The 20,005-nt window shown below is 37.6% G+C and overlaps 1 protein-coding gene across 1 annotated transcript; it reads left to right on the top strand.

Annotated features, from left to right (window-relative positions):
- Nucleotides 1-395: 395 nt before the first annotated feature.
- On the top strand, nt 396-2,701 carry LOC143623512 (agamous-like MADS-box protein MADS2). The gene is made up of 8 exons (XM_077094403.1): nt 396-590; nt 1,405-1,483; nt 1,556-1,620; nt 1,717-1,816; nt 2,199-2,240; nt 2,324-2,365; nt 2,446-2,591; nt 2,677-2,701. Exons 1-8 carry the CDS (start codon nt 406-408, stop codon nt 2,678-2,680), a joined length of 663 nt encoding a protein of 220 aa, XP_076950518.1. The 5' UTR covers nt 396-405; the 3' UTR covers nt 2,681-2,701.
- Nucleotides 2,702-20,005: the final 17,304 nt, after the last annotated feature.

The following is a 20,005-nucleotide window of genomic DNA, read 5'->3' as shown; positions in this document are numbered from 1 at the left end:
TGACTATTTAAGGTTGGTGACATATGTTGATGTCTTTTATCTCTAATGACTAATAATTCACATATAACTCCACAAACGCACCCTCACGCGCCCTCCTCCATGTCTACACACATAATATCACATTCCACTCGCGTGAGTGCGAGTGGGCTTATTCTCTTTGACATGATGCTTGCTTGTGTTCCTCAAGTAGGTTAAAACCCATTAAGCTTTGAAGATGCAAACAACACCAACCCTAAAATTCATATCTGGGTATGAATTATGAACCCAAAATAATCACCAAAACCCAAAACAAAAGTTAGCTTTTGTGTGTTTTTGCTGAAAAGTTTCAAGATTTGTTAAATGATCATCAGCAAGATTTGTCAAGTGGGTGTTGCTAACTAAAGATTTGATTTATTTTGAAGAATTATGGGTAGGGGGAGAGTTGAACTGAAAAGGATTGAGAATAAGATAAACAGGCAGGTGACTTTTGCAAAAAGAAGAAATGGGTTATTGAAGAAAGCATATGAACTCTCGGTTCTTTGTGATGCTGAGGTGGCACTTATCATCTTCTCCAATCGTGGAAAGCTTTATGAGTTTTGCAGCACCTCAAAGTACACCTTTTTACTATGTGTTTTCTTAGATCTGAGATGGGTTAAGTGTTTCTTGATATATAATCATAGCGTCTATATTGTTTTAAATTAGTGTGATGAGCTAAAAGGTTTGTGATTTGCTCATTTATATAATTTTTTTGTAATTAGGGTTAGTGATATATATGGGGGTTAAGTAGATCTTGTCTTTATGAATATGAAAAAAGTTGAAGAAAGAAAGTAAAATATGTAAAAAGAAACAAGAAATTTGTGGTGGGTATGTTTAATTTTGGTTAATATATAGTTTCTTTTTCTTGAACTTATTTTGAAGAAAATGAATTACCTTTTGGTTCTTGAATGATAAAATCTGATTTTATAACAACAAAAAGAGTTTTAACTGTTTTTAATGTAAGTCTTGTCACCTTTTAAATCACCACATCCATCAGTCTTGATCTTGACCATTTTTTTTAATTTCTTTATGATTTACTTTAGGGGTTATAAGTCTTGTTTTGTATCTTAGGTTAAAGCTTCATTAAACTAACTGAAAAATCTTGATGGGGATTAGAGCTACAAGCTCATTAAATTCATAGGCTGATGAACCAAATTGATTAATAGTATATATTATCTTGGAACCCTAATTGTCAGCGCATTTTTTAAAGAAAGATTGCTTCAACAACAGATAAGTTTTGTTCTTTCTTTTCAAATCAATGTGACATGCTTTATAACCACTATCCAAAACTCACTGGTTACTTGTCTTGTTCATGATCATATGGTTATGAAGTTTTAATTTTATTTTAAACTTTTTACTTTGTTTTGAACTAATATTCATGTATTTCAGTATGCTCAAGATGCTTGAAAGATATCAGAATTGCACATATAGCTCAATGGAAATTAATGGATCTACTAATGATGCGGAGGTATAATCCCGCGATCCTTTTACATTATTATGGATTAGGTTGTCTTTCAATGAGTTTGTGTTTGATGTGTAGCAAAACAGCTACAAGGAGTACATGAAACTGAAAGCTAAATATGAGTCGCTACAACAATATCAAAGGCAAGTAGCACGCGTGTGCAAAAATAAAGATTGAATACTTACAAGTATAATAAGAAACATTGATAGATGTTAAATCTTGAATGTGACATATCACAGGCAACTTTTCGGGGAGGATCTAAGCCCGTTAACTCTTAAAGAACTTGAACAACTCGAGCGCCAGCTTGACTCTACTTTGAGGCAAATCCGGTCCATAAGGGTATTATTAGTGTTTTTTTTTTTTAACTTTAGTATCTGAGAGGGTGTTTGGAAGTCTATAGGGCAAACACCCCCTCAAATAAACTTAAAGTTCCTTACAAATTTAAAGACTTTCAAGGAACTTTAAATTTATGTGACGGGATGATTTGGATGTCTCTATCCAAACACCCCTAAGATAAACTCAACGTTACTTATAAATTTAAAACCTTATAGGAAACTTTATATTTACATGAAAGTTGTTTTGGATGTCTGTATCCAAACACCCATCCAGGTAAATATAAAGTTCCTTACAAGTCTTGATTCAGATCTTTTATTAAACCTGTAATCGGTAGATTATTATTGAAATTTATCAACATTTGTATGATGTTAAGCCTAACTTGCAGACTCAATCAATGCTGGACCGGCTTTCGGATCTTCAAGTTAAGGTATAGTAGTTCCAAATTTAACATCGGTAGTAAACTTGTATGATTTACATAAGTCATGACAAATAAATATATGGGACTTGCAGGAAAGAATGTGGGTTGAAACTAACAAAGGTTTGCAGAATAAAGTAAGAAGATTAATGGATCCATAAAATCACATTTCTTACAAAATAATAAGCAAAATAGACTAAAAGTTGTGTTGTTGCAGCTAGAAGAATATTATGCAGAAGCAGGACCATCATGGGTAGGAGGTGAAAATGGTAATTCATTTGGGCAACAACATCAGAACCAGGAACAACATCCTCAACATGAAGGCTTCTTTCAGCCTCTTGACTGCACCAATTTGCAAATCGGGTAATTATCGAGACCAAGATTATCAATCTGTGTTTCCTCATATATTAATTGCATTCCAACTTTTAGATATTAGTGATCCTTACAGTTAGCTCCCATGAAATTCATACATATATCCTTGGTATAAAAAGGCATGTCCAACACACAATGCGTGTAGTAAAACGCATCAGGGGCAAAAAGGCGCGTCTCGTGTAGTTTTGGGTCAAAATTAGGGTAAGTAGAAGGTTTATGCTGTATGAAAAGTTTACTATGCTATTGTAGGGATATCTTAGAACTTCCAAACTTAACTATTATTCGGTGATTGAAGGGTAGTTTAGTCATTTCACTTATAATTCGTATTCATAAAGTGCTACATAAGTTCAAATTTATATGAAGGATGATATGAGGGTAAGACGCGGGGATGCAAAATTTTCAGATAATATATTAATATCATGTGAACATTTATGAAAGATAATTTTGACACTCAAAAATATCTATATATGATCAGATTTGGGAAAACCTAGTTAATCTTCTTACTCCAAATTTACAGGTATAACCAAATGACAGCATCAACAAGTGGACAGAATGTGAATGGAATAATACCTGGATGGATGCTTTGACTTTGACTTTGGCTTTGGATGGTCAATGAAGTTGCAAACTGGTCAATTTTATCTTTTTTTGTGATATAGTATCTACAATAAAGATGACATTAATAATTTTGTATGTAACCTTTTTTTTTATTGAAAGTTGTTTTTGTTTGCACATTTTAGCTAGGGTGGTTAACTGGATCCTCCTCAAGACTGGTTGTCTGTCCTTTTATTTTTATATTTTGGATTTTGATTTTACAATAATTTTGGAAAACGTTACTTTTAAATGGTTCACTTTGAATTATAATACGTATCGGGTTGTTATGGTTGTTATATGTTGTGTAAATATATGACTAACTAGCTTTTAGCCCGCGTGTTACGCTGGATACTTTTTGTTTTTTTTTCTTTTAAATTATTGAAATATATATTTTTAATATAAGTTGTTTTTAGGTATTAAAATTAAATACTACATGAACGTACGAAGTATGTTATATTTGTTAATTGGAGCGTGTTACGCGGGTTTACCTAGTGTTTTTTTTAAATATTATTTTGCACATATAATGGGCCTACATGGGCTATGGTTGGTGTGTGGGTGCTGCTTCGGCGAGGGTTTGATAATCAAGCTCGATTAAGTCAGATGTTTATTCAGTTTCCGCGTCGAATTTGACAATCGAGTTCAGTTTGGGTGTTTTCGGTAATCGATTAGGGCTAAACGCGACACCGGGTTAAAATAAAAACGGAAAAAATAAACCAATATTTTTTCTCGAGTCAAATATCCAGCATTTCCATGTTTGCTCAAGAAATCAATACACTAAATCGCATGTGTGTTATTCAAATTGTGGTGTTGTTCTTGAATTCTTCAAATCAACAACTCGTATAATAACTAATTAAATGAAATGAATAATTTGGTGATTAGCGATTACCATTGGTTCAAATATTAGTGACAAAGAATGAACGTAAATGAAATGAAGAATTTGGTGATTATAATTTATTTTCTATTAATATTCAAAAGAACATAAATGAATGTTCACGAACATAGCATGTGATGTCCGTTAGTTTAATTAAACGAACAAAATATTTTGTTCATGTTAGTTCCTTTATTAAACATAAAAAATAAACGGGTCTAAACCGGGTTAAATAAATGAGAGCTCACCATTTAAAATTGAAACAATATGGTGGCTCGATAGGGAGGCGAACGATCAAAGCGCGACACGTAATATGTTCATTTATGTTTGTTCAATTATATTAACGTTCGTTTAGCTTATTAACAAACGAACATCAATGGACACAAACAATTTTTTAAACGAACAAACATGAACACAAATATTTGTCTGATTAAGTGTTTGTTTAAAATTAAAAGAACGAACACTAACAATTGCGTGTTCATGTTCGTTCGATTTGTTTACAGGCCTAACCTTATAAGACCAACACATTGTTGATCACATAATCACATTTACTTTTAATTAGTTTTAGCATAGTTATGTTCGTTCATGTATATTCATTCGTTTATGTTTGTGAACTGTTAGTCTATACTATTAATGAACAAACATGAACACATTTATTAGTTTGTTTGTTACAACTGATGAGAGAGAAACATGACCAAAATCATGTAGTAACAAGTTGAAAAAGGCCATTTGAGGTTCAATCAGTTTGACCCACAAACATTACTTTGTCCATTTTCAAAAGCTTAAATAACTAACTTGTTAATCAAGATTTCAAAAACAGATATAGTACAACAATAAACTAAATTATTGATAGAATGATATATAATAGCTAAGGCACTTGTTTACAAACTTGGTGAGTCTTCTTGGCTAATGATCCTTCTTAAAAATAAGCTTCAAGACTCTTAAAGGCTTCTGGTGCCTGTCGTAGTTTTTTTAACTCGTTCCTAATCGCATAGTAAACAACTTTTAGTCATAAATACTTAAAAATACAATTCACAAAAACAAAAGCAGCTCACAATTTTGCATACCTTTGGTTTACAGTTTGAAAAAATTTGCATACTTCTATAAATAGTTGGTTGCTGTTCCTGACTAAGACTTGCAATTTCAAGTGAACCGAACTAAAAGTGATATAAGCTTTGTTGTAGAAGGAATTTAAATCATTGATAAAATGGCTTTCAAAGAATGAAATAAAGGTTCAGATTATTGACCGGCCAGCAGCAACATACATAAACCCATCATTCAAAAGTCCAATTATACATCTAGTAATTAGCATCGTTTTCATTTACAATTTCAAAACATACTCTAGTAGCACAAGAAGCGTAATCTTGATAGAAAAACTGAGCACGTCATCTTTGGCCTTATCTTCTTGGTTTAAATTTACTCACAGTTGGTAAAAGTTTATGAATGTTTGCCAAATACATTAAATGACCAAAAGCTTGTAATCTGTACAAGTCTAAACACCATCGAAGTTGAAAAACTAAGCTACAAAATATAACGGATTACCTTGAAAATTCACCAATGCTATAGACCACACAGATTCAGCTATAAATACCATCAAGTGTGTCTGATCTGGGCCTCACGGCCTGTAAACGAACCGAACGTTCAGTGAACTGTTCGTGAACCGTTCGACGGGAAGTTCGTTTATGTTCGTTTATTTAATAAATGAACGAACATGAACAAAATATTTGTGTTCGTTTAATTAAACGAACGAACATGAACACATGTTTCGTTTGTTCATTTATGTTCATGAACGTCCGTTTATGTTCGTTTATGTCTGTTTATTTATGTTCGTTTATGTATTAATATAAAATAATTAAATATTATATAGATAGGTCATCTGCTTAAAGGTTTTATATTTGTTAATTTGTGTTCATTTAAGTGTTTTCATTTAAGTCTGTTTATGTTTGTTTGTGTTCATTTACATTTGTTCATGTATGTTCGTTTATCTTTGTTCAATTATATTCGTTTAGATTTTAAACAAACGAACACAAATGTCCATTTTTAAATAAACGAACATGAACATAAATATTTGTTCGATTAAGTGCCTGTGTTCTTTCAAATTTAAATGAACAAACACGAACATGCGCTTGTTCGTGTTCATTCGATTTGTATACAGGCTTTCATTATTCATATTGATGAATACATCGGCCACAATCTCTAGGCTTTGCCTATTTTATATGTGTTCGTGAACACATTAATTTCCTTAATGAACGAACACGAACATAAAATTTCGTTTGGTAAGTGTTCGTGAACCGTTCATAAACAAATTATTTTCTTAACGAATGAACATGAACAAAGCCTTGTTCGTGTTCGTTCGGTTCGTTTACAGCCCTACCTCATGGTATTCAAATCAAAACTAATAGAAACTAAACTAAACCAATTCAATTACAACCTCGAATACAAAACAGGAGATTACAAATCTTTGATTACAATCAAGATCACAACTAACACCTCTATACAATCTAACAGACTAATGATTCATAAACACAATGAATAACATCAACCAAAATAAGAAACAAAATCAAAATGAAAACATGCAGGTCAAAGATTATGACATTGCTTCTCCTAAAAAAGATTATGACATTGTAACCTATACAGTACTGGTTATATATAACATCATAAAAGAATTGATTTGTGTATTTGGTAACCAAATCCTAACCCTCTATAAATCATCACAAATGCAGCTCCAAATCTAAGCAACCGAAATCAATGGTAGTTACACGTAAATATTTGTAAACCTATATTGAGTATCTATAGATCAAGGACAACCAAACAAGTTCAGTAGAATATTAAATTCTCTGCAGATCATGCTTGTTATAAACATAAACAATATCAATCCGATTCTAAATTTATTGTATCGAACATTATTATTACCTATGTATAATACTTCTAAATCTAAAGTATATTATCAGCACATATATTTTTATAGTTCTACAAATATGAGCGAAGAACATGTAGTAAATCATTAACGTAACTCGAATCAACATATTAGAGATTAAATATAACCAAATTCTAAAATAAAACCTCTTACCTTAAGATAAGATACAGAGAGGCTTGTACTCGCAACCCGCAACCTTTGTAAGAAAAACGAAGAACTCCAATCTGCAAAGTCAAGTGGGTTAGAAATAAAATAGAGTGTTAATAATTCATGTTCTACATTAACAACTAAATTAAGCTCAGATCACAAATTGCCAAGCATTAAAACACACGGATCACTAAAATCTATTAAATTTAGTTACCATTTAGTACATAAAAATAAGCAGCTCACGATGATATGAAACTCGTTTAGTTCAAGGATCCAGTTAGTGAACTACAGTGCGCTTTTAGTGAATCGAATATATGGAGAGGGAGTTTTAAACAAATAAAGGGGTATCATGACCCGTTGTGCACTAGAAATACGATAACAGTTACGAAATCGAATACCGAACTCGAAGAGAACAACATGTGACTTACCTGGAAACCGATACGAGAAAAATGAAACCAACTTTCTTGTCCGCAAAAGACTAAAATCAAAATTGAATACATTTTTTCTTTTTTCTGCCCATGTCTACTATCAAAATAGAACCAATTGGGGAAATCTGTTAATTAGAAAGAAAACAACTTGCCTGATATTCTAGAGAACCATAATCGCAAGACAATCAAAGTAGATAAAGTCTTACATAAACAAACAAACAAACCAATTGATATGATCAATTAGTTGAAAACGTAAACAATATTGAGTGTTGTATTTAAACTATGGATGCTTCTGGAAATAAAATCATATCATTCCGTGGATGCTTCCAGCAGAGGAGAATGGGATGTTGGTTGATTGATCGAGTAACAATCGGTGAATCAATTTGTGGAAACCATCATCAACGTCTAATGCTGCTGTGGGACGAATCGCCACTGGAGTGGAGATTAGGGTTTACAAAAGGGGCCCGCGGTTTGTAGGTATGGTGTTATGACCCGTTCACTATCCGGGTTTGGTCAAATGGATCAAAAACGGGTTAAATCAATGAGAACTTATTATTTAGAAATCAAGCATCTGGTGGCTTTCATAAAAGGAGGGAGCGGCCACATCACGACACGTAGGATTTTAGGGTTTTCGTTTATATATATTATAGATTAAAATTTTAACCCAAAAAGCTGCATAACATATCATCCCTTAGCCGGTAGCCTTACGTGTGGGTTATGACATGTTGAAACTTATAACCCTGGTAACAGATATAGATTTGGAAATAAATATAAGCTAAAAGAGTTGATTCATAGAGCGTTGATAGTTAAGGTTTGAGATCTTGACAGTCTTAATTTTGAAACTTTGATTCAATGGAGTTTTGGTGAACTTTTCCATCTTGATGGTGTCTCTAGGTGAGTTAAGTCCGGAGCATCAAAATTAGTATGGATGGTTGGCATCCGGCAAAGGCTCGGTACTCTTGGATATTGAGGGCTAGTTCCAAACATGTTTAAAAAAAAAAACAGAGAAACAGCTATAAATCATTCCAGATTATATATGATTTAGAAAACTGAATATTGAGGCATATTTGTAAGTGTTTAAACTTCATAAATACACCGGTAGTACGTTTTTATTAAAAGCAAGCTATACTTGATTGTAACAATAATGATGATTTGATCCAAGAGGTATAATAAATGTTGTGTTATGGATAAAAACATGTCTTTTGAGTACGTGAATTTGTGTTTTCTTTTAATACTGAAGAAGATCGGGGGCGAACGTTCATGGACCGGGGGTGACGGTTTACTGCTGTTTTTTTATTAATAAGGTAAATTTTATGATTTTTGTCCGAAAATTTTTATAGGTATTAAGCGTGACCACCGCCAATGTATTTTTACAAAAGCTAATGGTCACCACTGCTTTTTTTTATAAGATCCCCGCTTTTGATTTTTTTTATAAATGTAGGTCCTCTAGATGGATCTCAAGACTTGACTCGGATCAATCCGTATTGTTGGTTAGCGGAAATCACCAACGACGCTCGGATGTCGGATCTTAGTTTGTTTGGTTTATTTGCTTGAAAGAAAGAAGAAGAAGATAGAGAGAGAAAACTTTATTTCCAAAATGTGTTTCTCTTGAGTTGTGAAAGAGTTGTAATTAGTTGTAGTTGTTTTTGGAGAAATGGGTAGGTGACCCTTTTATAGGGTCCCCATTTCTCCAATACTTACAAAAATAAACTTACCAAGTACGTACTACACCGACTAAAAGCAAACTAAAACGACATACACAATCCTAAAAACAATATAGAATATTGGCCCTACAATCTCCCTCTAGGATTGAGTATCTCAAGGAACCTTCGTCAAGTTCTTTGCTTCGTCTTTATTTCTTGAAACTTAGTACTTGTCTTGATCCAGGGACTTGAACGAGATTAGATCTTGAACAAATCTTTATATTCTAGTCTTATAGACTTGAACTTCAATCTTATTTTCTAGGAAGGATCGGCAACAGCAAATTTTAGAAACATCAGATGTGGGAGGCTCGACATCTAATTTCTTTTGTTGACTTTCTTGTGCCCACTGGTTTCTTTTCTTGTCTTTGAATGCAATCTGTACATTTTTAGCTTCAACCACCATCTTTCACGTTCTCATTTTCTTTTCGCTTCAGCATCGGCAACTCCAAGCAGATTTGATCTTGATCTACCTGTCCATGTATAGCTGAACACAACTTAGAACGATAAGATTTGTTCACAGACCCTCTCGAGGGTCCAGAAGAAATCGTTCATAGCCCTCCCAATTTCAGTCCCTCAACTTGTAAATGATTTGTTTAAGTCCCAGATTTCCAACGAATTTTGTATGAACGACTTGGACAACAAAACACATGATTTTGAATAAAACAAAGTTTAACAAAATATGTACGAACATAATAAAAATTTAAAATCTTTTTGGCATTTTCATATATTTTAAATATAACGAAAATATATACATAACATTTTGAAGTTGAAACTAAAATAAAACAAAATCAAAATAAACAATAAAAGATAGGAGTAAAGATGAAATTAATATTATATATCAATAATATTTACAAAATTTTCTAACGATTTTAATATTTTTGTGAGAAAGATCACAACATGGAATCATATTGATTTGCAAAGCCCTAGATCGCGTTTCCATTTTGATATTATTATGTCACAATTTCATCACCGACTGTAGATATCGTCCATTTGTTTAACCTGACAAGTATTTTGATGCCAATGTGATACGTTTAATGTACAATTAGGCACGGTGCTTATGTGGTCCCCACTTAATCAGACATGTTACTAATTCCATCATATCTCGGGCTTACTTTGTGTTGACATATCACCTCAACTTGACATAAACGTTTCTTATTTGATCACAGTACTCTTATTTTCATACTTGACACTTTATGCTTTATTTTTGCACACTTGACTCAATCTAGAAAGATTAAAAGAAAGCAGAAGATTTAGAGGCCTTAATAATCAGGTCTTGTATGACTACTAACAGAAAAAGTCCAAAGCTTGAATCAAAATAAATGAAGAAATAAAATAGAAGTTAAAATCCTAAGATAGACTCTTTTTCTTGATTTTTCTTTTGTTTTTCTGTTTTTCTTTTTCTTTTCTTGACTATTTTTCTTTTTCTTTTTCTTTTCTTGACTCAAAGAAAAATTAAAAAATTGACACATATTTCATAAGACAACTGTAGGTCCCGCAGTGGGTGGATCTAACAATAGTCTTGGATCAACCGAGCTTAGTGCTAGCGAAAATCACACTAAGCCACCTAAGCAGTCTTGGATCTTGAGATGTTATTTTCGAATGGTTTGAGAGAAGGAGAGAGATAGCCGAGAGAAAGTGAGAGAGTGTTTTTAACAAAAGGTTTTTCTTTTTGAATATCAACAACCTTTACTTCTCATGGCATGCTTCTCTATTTATAGAGAATCATGCATGAGAAACGTGTTACATCAACTGCCCAATGGGCTTCTTTACACTTTTTCCCTTAGGCCTATACAACTAAAACAAATAACTATAGCCCAAAATACACAAATACAATACAAAAGACTAAACTACCAAAACGGGACTAACAATCTCCCTCTAGTCTTTAGTATTGAAACCCGTCAGTGTCATAGACCAAACATTCGTCCTCGGTTAGTGGAAGCTCAACAAGTCTACGTACGAACTTGTTGAAGGCTTCAACTATCCGGTCTGTATTCTGACGTCCCAAGTCCTCGACTGTTCCTAGTGGCTTGTTGTAGAGCTTCTTCACATCTTTAATGTGTAGACCCATAAGCTCATGCTCGTCAAACACTCGAATCTCGTGCATATCACGGCAGTGGATGACGGCCTCACCGGTTTTATTATCAAACTCCCAATCAATGAAATCTCGAAGAGTGTTGGGAAGATAAGGCTCGCCGTGATAAATCTCATGATAGTCTTTCGGTGCCCTGTATCTCCACATGGTGCGAGGCTCTCCGGTAGCTGGATCTATCTCTTTTGGGTTCTTGTATTTTCGACCCATATTCGGCTCGAAATCTTTGTAGCTCACCCTTGATTGACGATGGAGATAGTCTAGGACCAAGCTTTCTAATGTACTCCCGACTGCACCATGGCCTAGAGCTTGTCAGAGATAATTGATGTGGTAGCGACTTCAGCTCATGGTGGTCGAGATAGATCAGATCGCCACTATATCATCTGATTGCCCAATAGTTGTTTCGCTTATCATACTTCGCATAGACAATTAGTGAATCGTCATGATAAGGATAGTTGAGCACGCGGGCACACGCACGACTTGACACAATGTGCGTCTTTCTCTTCTTCTTAGGTGGTTCTTGTGTCAAGTCGGCTGTTAGATTAAAGACTGGATCAGCAACAGGTTTTCCTGAGGCTTGAACTTGAGCAAGCGGAGTGTCGGGATTGGGCGAGTAATTGATGTAGTCATCTTCAACCCTCTCCTCTGTTTTTAGCTCAATGAGTTGCTCCAAGTTCTTTCCTACTTCAATAAAGTCATTCATAACACCTGCAAAGTCATCGGGAAATAAATCTTTATACATGTCAGTGATCTGTGTATCATGCTCCCTGACTTTGCCAGCCGAGTCATGAGCAGCAGGGTCTTGAACTTCATATTGAGTGTGTGGAGGTGATTGAGTGTCACCTCCACCTCCACCTCCTGCTGCCCCGGCTCCTCCATTTCCCCCATCATCATCACCGTCGTCATCATCATCAAAACTATCATGAATGTCATCATCGTCATCATTTTCTTCTTCATCGTCATCCTCATTCTCATCTTCGTCATCACCATCATTTCCACCACCAACACCGCTAGACTGGCCGCCCTGTTGCACCAAATGACCAACAGTCGCCTCACCTTCAGATGCTCCCATCCTAACTCCTCGCAAGGCCACACTCGGACCTACGGTAGGCTGTGAGCCACCAGCCTAAGAAGTCTCACCAGAACTTCCCCAGCTTCTGAAAACCATATCAAGCCTATCCTCCAGACCATGAAAATCATCTTCATGAATACCCATGAGGTCTGAGGCCGCTTGGTATTTGCTCACCAACTCTTCGTTTGTCTTCAGTTGGAGCTCATTAAGACGATCGTGTTCCATCACATTTGTTGAATTGCCTCAATTTTGGCTCTGAGTAAATCGAGGGAAGCGGATGAAGCGAGCTGATTCTCTAAGAATGTAACTCTTGAATTTGTGGCCTCACTCTCAACATCCCACTTCCGAGTGGCATCCTCGATCTTCTTGTTAAGACTTGTCCTGAGAGCACTCGCAGATGGCAAGTTTCTTTCCAGAGTGGCCAATCTGTCTCCAAGTCTTGAATTATCTGCTCTCAGGTTTGCGTTTTCAAAGGAATCATGGTTCACAAGCGCCTGCAGATTCTGGATTCGGGTGTGGAAGGTGTTTGTCAATAATCTTTGATTTTCAGCAAGTGCGTCACTTGCTTCCTTCTGTTCTTCCAACACCCTAATCCTCTCCCTTAGAGCCTCTTTCTCTTCCTCATCCTCCACCGCCTTCTGTTTCATTTCTTTAATGAACTTGAGGAGCACAATCTCTCGCTCCGCCCTCTTAGCGTTGGATTCCTCCAGTGCGAAGATCCTATCGAGGATAGGATCGGCGTATACTGGAGGAGTGGAAGACTTCCCTCGGGCTATGGGTTTGGGTGAGATGATTGTGGAAGGTGGTGTGATGGATACTGTGGGTGGTGTGGTTGTTTGTAAAGGTAGGGTGATGGGTTGGGTAAGGATTGGTGAAGATGTAGAGGTGGGTGGTGTTGGTTGTGTCATAGGTGGTGTGATGGTTTGGGTTGGGGAAGTTATAACAGTTTGGCTCCATAAGCTTGTCGTTTTAATTGGTGAGCTGAAGACTGATGAAGTGAATATGGAGGAGGTTGGTTGGGTAGGTGGTGTTGTGATTTGAGAAGGTTCGGGTTGGGTTTGTTGTTGTGGTGGTGACAGTGGTGAGGATGGTATTTGGGGTAGGAATGTTGATATGGGTTGGTCTGTTGGTGAAGGTTCGGGTGAGGATTCTGGTGAGTCATGGAGTAGGGTTTTGGTTTTCTTGGCTTTGGTTTTCTTCTTGGTCTTTGGCTTCTTGTAGGTGGGAATTTGAATTTTGGTTACGTCTAATGCTTTGAGGGCTTGGGCTAGGGCTTCTTTGGTGATTTTCGGTTGGTCAGATGGTTTGTCTTGTGAGGGTATCTTGACAAGAAACTTGGTTGACTTCTGGGAGTCCCCAAGTTTCCTCAGACGCTTCAAGGGTGGCTGGTCTTCTTCTTCCTCCTCAAGCTCTATAACCTTGCCCTTCTCAGCCTTCTTCCTCTTTAGATCGTGTTTGGCTTTTGTGCGGTCCTCAGCCGGCTCATCACTAGAATCATGTTCACCCTCAACCTCTGGCTCATCCTCTTCTTCACTTTCAACAGATGCCCCATCCCCAGCAAGCTCTGTTTCCTCAAACAGTCCAAATTTAGGACCTGGATGTGGTCCCTCATACTGATGTCCCTTGGTCTTGGTGCTCAACAACACACCAAAGATTGACGTCTTGATCTCGTTCACATGATAGGGCTCTGGATATGACTTCTTGTCCTTAGCTTTCTTTGATCCCGGCCTTGGAACATCTGGAATCAAGTCATCAAGGAGCATTTGAACAAATCTTGGATATATAAGCCACGTAGCGTCACCTCTGATATTTCCCAACATACACAAGAATATCCTCCGAGAGTAGTTGAACTTCTCCCTTCTTGTCAAGGCGAACATGATACGTACCCAGTCAACCCTCATACTGTCAAACCTTCCTCTTATGTCTGCAAAGAAGTGAGTCACGATGTGAAACAGAAATCTCCAGTATGGTGGGAGATGCTTCTTCTCCAAACTCTTCCATTCTGTATCGTATCCCATACTCATCACAAAATCCTCCAACTTCTTTTTGTCACCCTTCTCATATGTATAATCAGGCTCATCTTCAATCTTTAACACCCTTCTAATGTCTGTTTCAGTAATAGTTAACTCCTTCCCGACAACTTTTGTAGTAAAGGACAGAGAGTCATCAGCAATTTTGGCAAAGGCCCAGAAGTCCAAAAGCCACTTGTAATAAATAGTTGGGTTGGCTGTAATAGCATGTACAAGGGGTGATTGCTTGAGCCCCTTGACCATTGAGGTGAATACTTTATCCTTCTTGGCTTTTGGTAACTCGAGAGCACAAAACAGATTGTGACCCTGAATTAAACCATGTGATCATGAGAATCATCATCTAGACACAGATAAAACTAATAAGTTATATAGATATATAAGTTTTAAATATGTATATTTTAGTTTTCATGAGTTAATAAGTTAATTAATAAGTCGCTAAGTCCAATTTGTACAAAGATTAAGTCTAAACAGTCCAAAAGATCAAACAATCCAGTAGCTTTAGTCCCAAATTTCTGAAAAATTTGCCAAGTGTGACTTTTTCGCGTCGGATCCAATTTCGCTTCGCATGGTCATGCGAAGCGAATCAAGAGCCATTTTGCTTGGGGCCCAGTTTCGCTTCGCATGGTCATGCGAAGCGAAACAGAAGTCGTTTGGGGTCCAGTTTCGCTTCGCATGGTCATGTGAAGCAAAACAAGAGTCACTTCGCTTGGGGTCCAGTTTTGCTTCGCATGGTCATGCGAAGCGAAACAAGAGTCACTTTGCTTCACATGGGCATGCGAAGTGAAACAGAATGCCCTTTCACTTCGCATGGATATATCAATCAATCAATCAATCATACCCAGTAAAATCCCACCGACAGCAAAGCTATAGGTAGGGTCTGGGGAGGGTGGGATGTAGACACACCGTACCTCTATCCAAAGGAATAAAGAGGTGGCTTCCAGAGAGACCCTCGGCTCTAAGTACATGTGTATGAAGCAAAATAAAGGAAATCAAAGTTTAACAGTTATATAAAAACTACTACTAATTATAATAATATTAATAATAAGGTCACAGTTTAACAGCAATATAAAAGCTAATAATAATAATAATATATGTAAGGGAAATACCATTATGGTATGTGACCTAAATAAGTTAAGTCTAAGCCCTAAGGTATTCAATTCTCTCTAAAAATCCTTAACTTTAATTCTACTTCTCCACGAATTCCTATCCTCAACCATGTCCTCGGAGAGGTTTAGGTCTATCAAATCATGCCTAATCCTCTCATCCCAAGTCAATTTCGGTCGTCCTCTACCCCTCCTCCCCTCTATAGTAATGTTTTCTACGGATCTAACAGGATTCGTCGTCTGTCTTCTCTTTACATGTCCAAACCATCTCAATCTCCACTCTCTTATCTTGTCTGCTATGTTCGCCACCCCTAATCTCTCGCGAAACACAACGTTTCTTATTCGGTCTAGCCTTGTGTGCCCACACATCCAACGTAGCATTCTCATTTCTGCTACCTCCATCTTCCGCACTTGTGCCTTCTTGATCGCCCAACAATCTGTTCCATATAGCATTGCAGGTCTAACTGCCACCCTATAGAATTTTCCCTTCAGATTAGTCGGGAAACTCTTGTCGCACAATATACCTGTGGCTGCTTTCCATCTACACCATCCTACCTGAACTCGGTGGGTCACATCACTGTCTAATTCCCCATCGCTCTGTACAAATGATCCTAAATACTTGAACTTCATTACCTGCGGGACCACCTGCCCTTCAATTGTGATGTGTGCGTCTTCACTGTCGTTTATCCCACCAAAATCACAGTGTAGGTACTCCATCTTAGATCGGCTAATCTTTAAACCTTTTGTCTCTAAGGTTGTTCGCCACTCCTCAAGCCTCATGTTTAGATCTTGTTTTTTCTCAGCAAGTAACACAATATCGTCTGCGAACATCATGCACCACGGGAGAGTCCCCTGAATCGACTTTGACAACTCATCCAAGACTACTGCAAAAAGAAACGGGCTCAACGCCGACCCCTGGTGAAGACCTACCTCTACAGGAAAGAAATCAGCATCCCCCACTGGCGCACGGACACTTGTTTCACTCCTGGTATACATATCCATAATTATCTCTATATATTTCCTGGGCACTCTTCTACCCTCCAAGCACTCCCAGAGCACCTGTCGTGGCACACTGTCGTAGGCCTTTTCTAGGTCAATAAACACCATATGTAGATCACGCTTCTTCTCCCTATACTTTTCCATTAATCTTCTTATAAGGTGTATTGCCTCTGTGGTGGAACGCCCCGGCATGAAGCCAAATTGGTTGACCGTAACCTGAGTTTCTCGTCTAAGTCTAACCTCAATCACTCTTTCCCATAGCTTCATAGTATGACTTAGTAGTTTGATTCCTCGGTAGTTACCACAACATTGGGCGTCTCCTTTGTTCTTATAGATAGGAACTACAACGCTGCTCCTCCAATGGTCTGGCATCTTACCTGATTTGAGAATACTATTGAACAGAGTAGTTAACCACATGACTCCTTCCTCCCCCAGACACTTCCACACCTCGATGGGTATGTTGTCTGGGCCAACCGCCTTAGACCTTCCCATCCTCCTAAGTGCGTCCTTCACCTCTTCTCGTGTGATCCGTCGGCAGTAGCAGTTATTCGATTGTTGTCGTTAAAAGTTTGTGTTGTCATGTTCTTCTTGGTAAGCTCTCCCATTGTTAAAAAGATTGTGGAAGTAGGTTTGCCATCTTAGCTTGATGTCCTGCTCCTTGACCAGTACATGCCCATCTGTATCCTTTATGAACTTCACCGGTCCTAGATCTTGCCTTCTACGCTCCCTGGCTTTGGCAATCTTAAACATAGCATGTTCCCCCTCTTTTGTTTCTAGACTTTCATACATCCGTTTAAAGGCCGCCTTCTTTGCTTCCGCCACTGCCTTCTTCGCCTCTATCTTGGCCGTTTTGTAGTTGTCCCTCAATTCCACTCGCTCCTCCTCATTCGTGCACCTCATTAGCTCCCTAAAACATCCTTGTTTGTCCCTTATCTTGTCTTGCACTGCGTCATTCCACCACCAAGACTCCTTATGCCCACTTGTCTTTCCTGTTGTGACCCCGAGAGTCTCCTTTGCTACTTGGATGATCTTTGTCTCCATAGCTTCCCATATATGAGTTGAGTCCCCATTTAGTCAAGCCCGCGTATGCAGTATGAGTTTATCCTTAAACAGTAGGAGATTTTCGTCCTTCAAATTTCCCCATCGAATTCTCGGTGTACCTTTCTTCTCTCGAACAGTCAGCTTATTTCTGAAGGCTATATCAGTCACTAGTAGTCGATGTTGAGTCACAACTGCCTCCCCAGGTATGACTTTGCAGTCCTTACACCAACGTCGGTTTCCTTGCCTCATCAAAAGGTAGTCAATTTGCGTGTCGCGTCCGCCACTGCTAAAAGTGATTAAATGAGAATCTTGTTTCCTAAAATAAGAATTTATAATACCTAGGTCATGTGCCACCGCAAACTCTAGAAGATCTGTTCCGGTCTCATTCCTATCACCAAAACCGAAACCCCCATGTACGGCTTGAAAACCATCGTTAGCCTTACCAATGTGTCCATTAAAATCACCTCCTATGCAAATCCTCTCCCCCCTAGGTATGCCCCCTACCACTGCGTCTAGGCAATCCCAAAATTCTCTCTTTTCCTGATCCCCTAGGCCTACATGAGGCGCGTAGGCGGAGACTACTGCCACTACTTCCTCTCCTAGTACTAATTTCAACACCATAATCCTGTCATTATGTCTTATCACCTCCACCACACTAGTGTGTATTTCCTTAGCCACTAGAAACCCCACTCCATTCCTAGCTCCATCAGACCCCGATTATCACAACTTATACCCATTACACTCAGCCCCTCTATGTCCTTTCCACTTAGTCTCCTGGAGGCATGCTATCTGAACCCTACGTCTTTTAAGCACATCTACCAATTCTAGCAACTTACCATTTAATGTTCCTACATTCCAAGAAGCCAAACGCAATATACGCTCCCTATCTTTACTTTTTCCTACACCCCTCGTTTCAGGACATGGTCTCAAGTAATAGTCATGGTTCCTACGCTCTATGGTTGCAACTAATCACACAAACACAAGCAATAGAACACCAAATCAATAATAATAATAATAATAATAATAATAATAATAATAATAATAGTAACAAAAACTAATAATAATAATAATAGACACACGACACACAGTAACAGATAAATTGGACTGACTACTCTAGCAGCATCAAGGCCTATTGCCAACAAAAAAATAAAAGATATGAAACGATCTCACCGGGATTTTAGCAAGTCACCAATATTGATCAGCTTCAGTTAGGGTGATTAAGAAGAAAAAATAGCAAATAACCTTCCTTTAGGGTTATTTCTTCAATCTCATAATATTACCACCTCTGAATAACAGCAACACAACACAACAAGCCCCAATCTTCTTTGACCCGAAGAAAAATTAGGGTTTCTGGTAAGAACCCTACAACTCAGTTTCTGGCAGCAACAAAAAGGAATGTTTGATTACTAAAGACAGGAGAGACGCAGCGGAAGATAAATCACCAGACTTGTAGCCCACTGATTCCAGTCGGAGACACCACCACAGAGGCGGAGATCAGTTATTGCAAAGAGACCGGGCAGGTAACCAACTGATATAGATCAATTAATTGGCCCTTGTAATCAAGTCGGAGAAACTCAGATTTGCTGTAGCGGTGTGTTTGAAGTGGCAAAGGGGGCTGACGAGTAGTTAGGGTTTGCCGATAGATCGACGAGCATGCAGTGGTCTGATCAGTGGTCCGATTGGGGGCTGACGAGCAGTGGTCCGAGCAGCGTCTAACGATTGGGGCTGATAGATTGACGGCAGTGGTCCGATTGGGGCTAATAGATCGACGGCGACGGTGGTCCAAGCAGTGGCTGCCGATTGGGGCTGATAAATTTTTTCAAAGCTTCACTTCGCATGGATATCCGAAGCGAAAAACCTCTTATGCGAAAAAATCCAACTTGTCAATTTTTGTTTCCTTTCCATCCATTGAAGTCGCCTAGCTCTGAATTGGGTTTCTGAAAGGTTTGAACAGAAACCCTTTGGTTTGAATGGTCTATTGAACCCTTGAAACTATAAAATAAACCTAAATCTACAATCTGTACACAAAACACATCTAAAGACTAAAAATAATGATGATGAACATGAATTGAAAGTCTAATATCAGTTTCTAAATATGAAACACAAATTTTAAGATCTGATTTTCAGATCTGGCCGACGGTTCATATGAACCGCCGCATTGATTTACGTGAACCCAGAAACACAGAAGAAAGGATGATCCAAGGAAATTATGAAGTTATACCAAGGGTGGATAATCAGGATTCAACGGCATGTTTGATAATGAAGGGTCGGATCGTTGAAGAATTTGAAAAGTTAAAGGTTTGAAGATGAGAGAAAAGAGAGAGAGTGAAAAGTAAAAATGTTTGGTGAATAGTGAAAGATATTTTGGTTTTCCATATATATAGGGTCAGCCTATCTCGCGATAAGGTTAAAACATC

Source organism: Bidens hawaiensis, unplaced genomic scaffold, assembly GCF_021521415.1.
Source record: "Bidens hawaiensis isolate Kalapana, Puna unplaced genomic scaffold, B.hawaiensis_p1.1 tig00003488_1, whole genome shotgun sequence".
In the NCBI taxonomy this organism is placed as follows: Eukaryota; Viridiplantae; Streptophyta; class Magnoliopsida; order Asterales; family Asteraceae; genus Bidens; species Bidens hawaiensis.
This window is presented reverse-complemented; position numbering and strand designations above follow the sequence as displayed.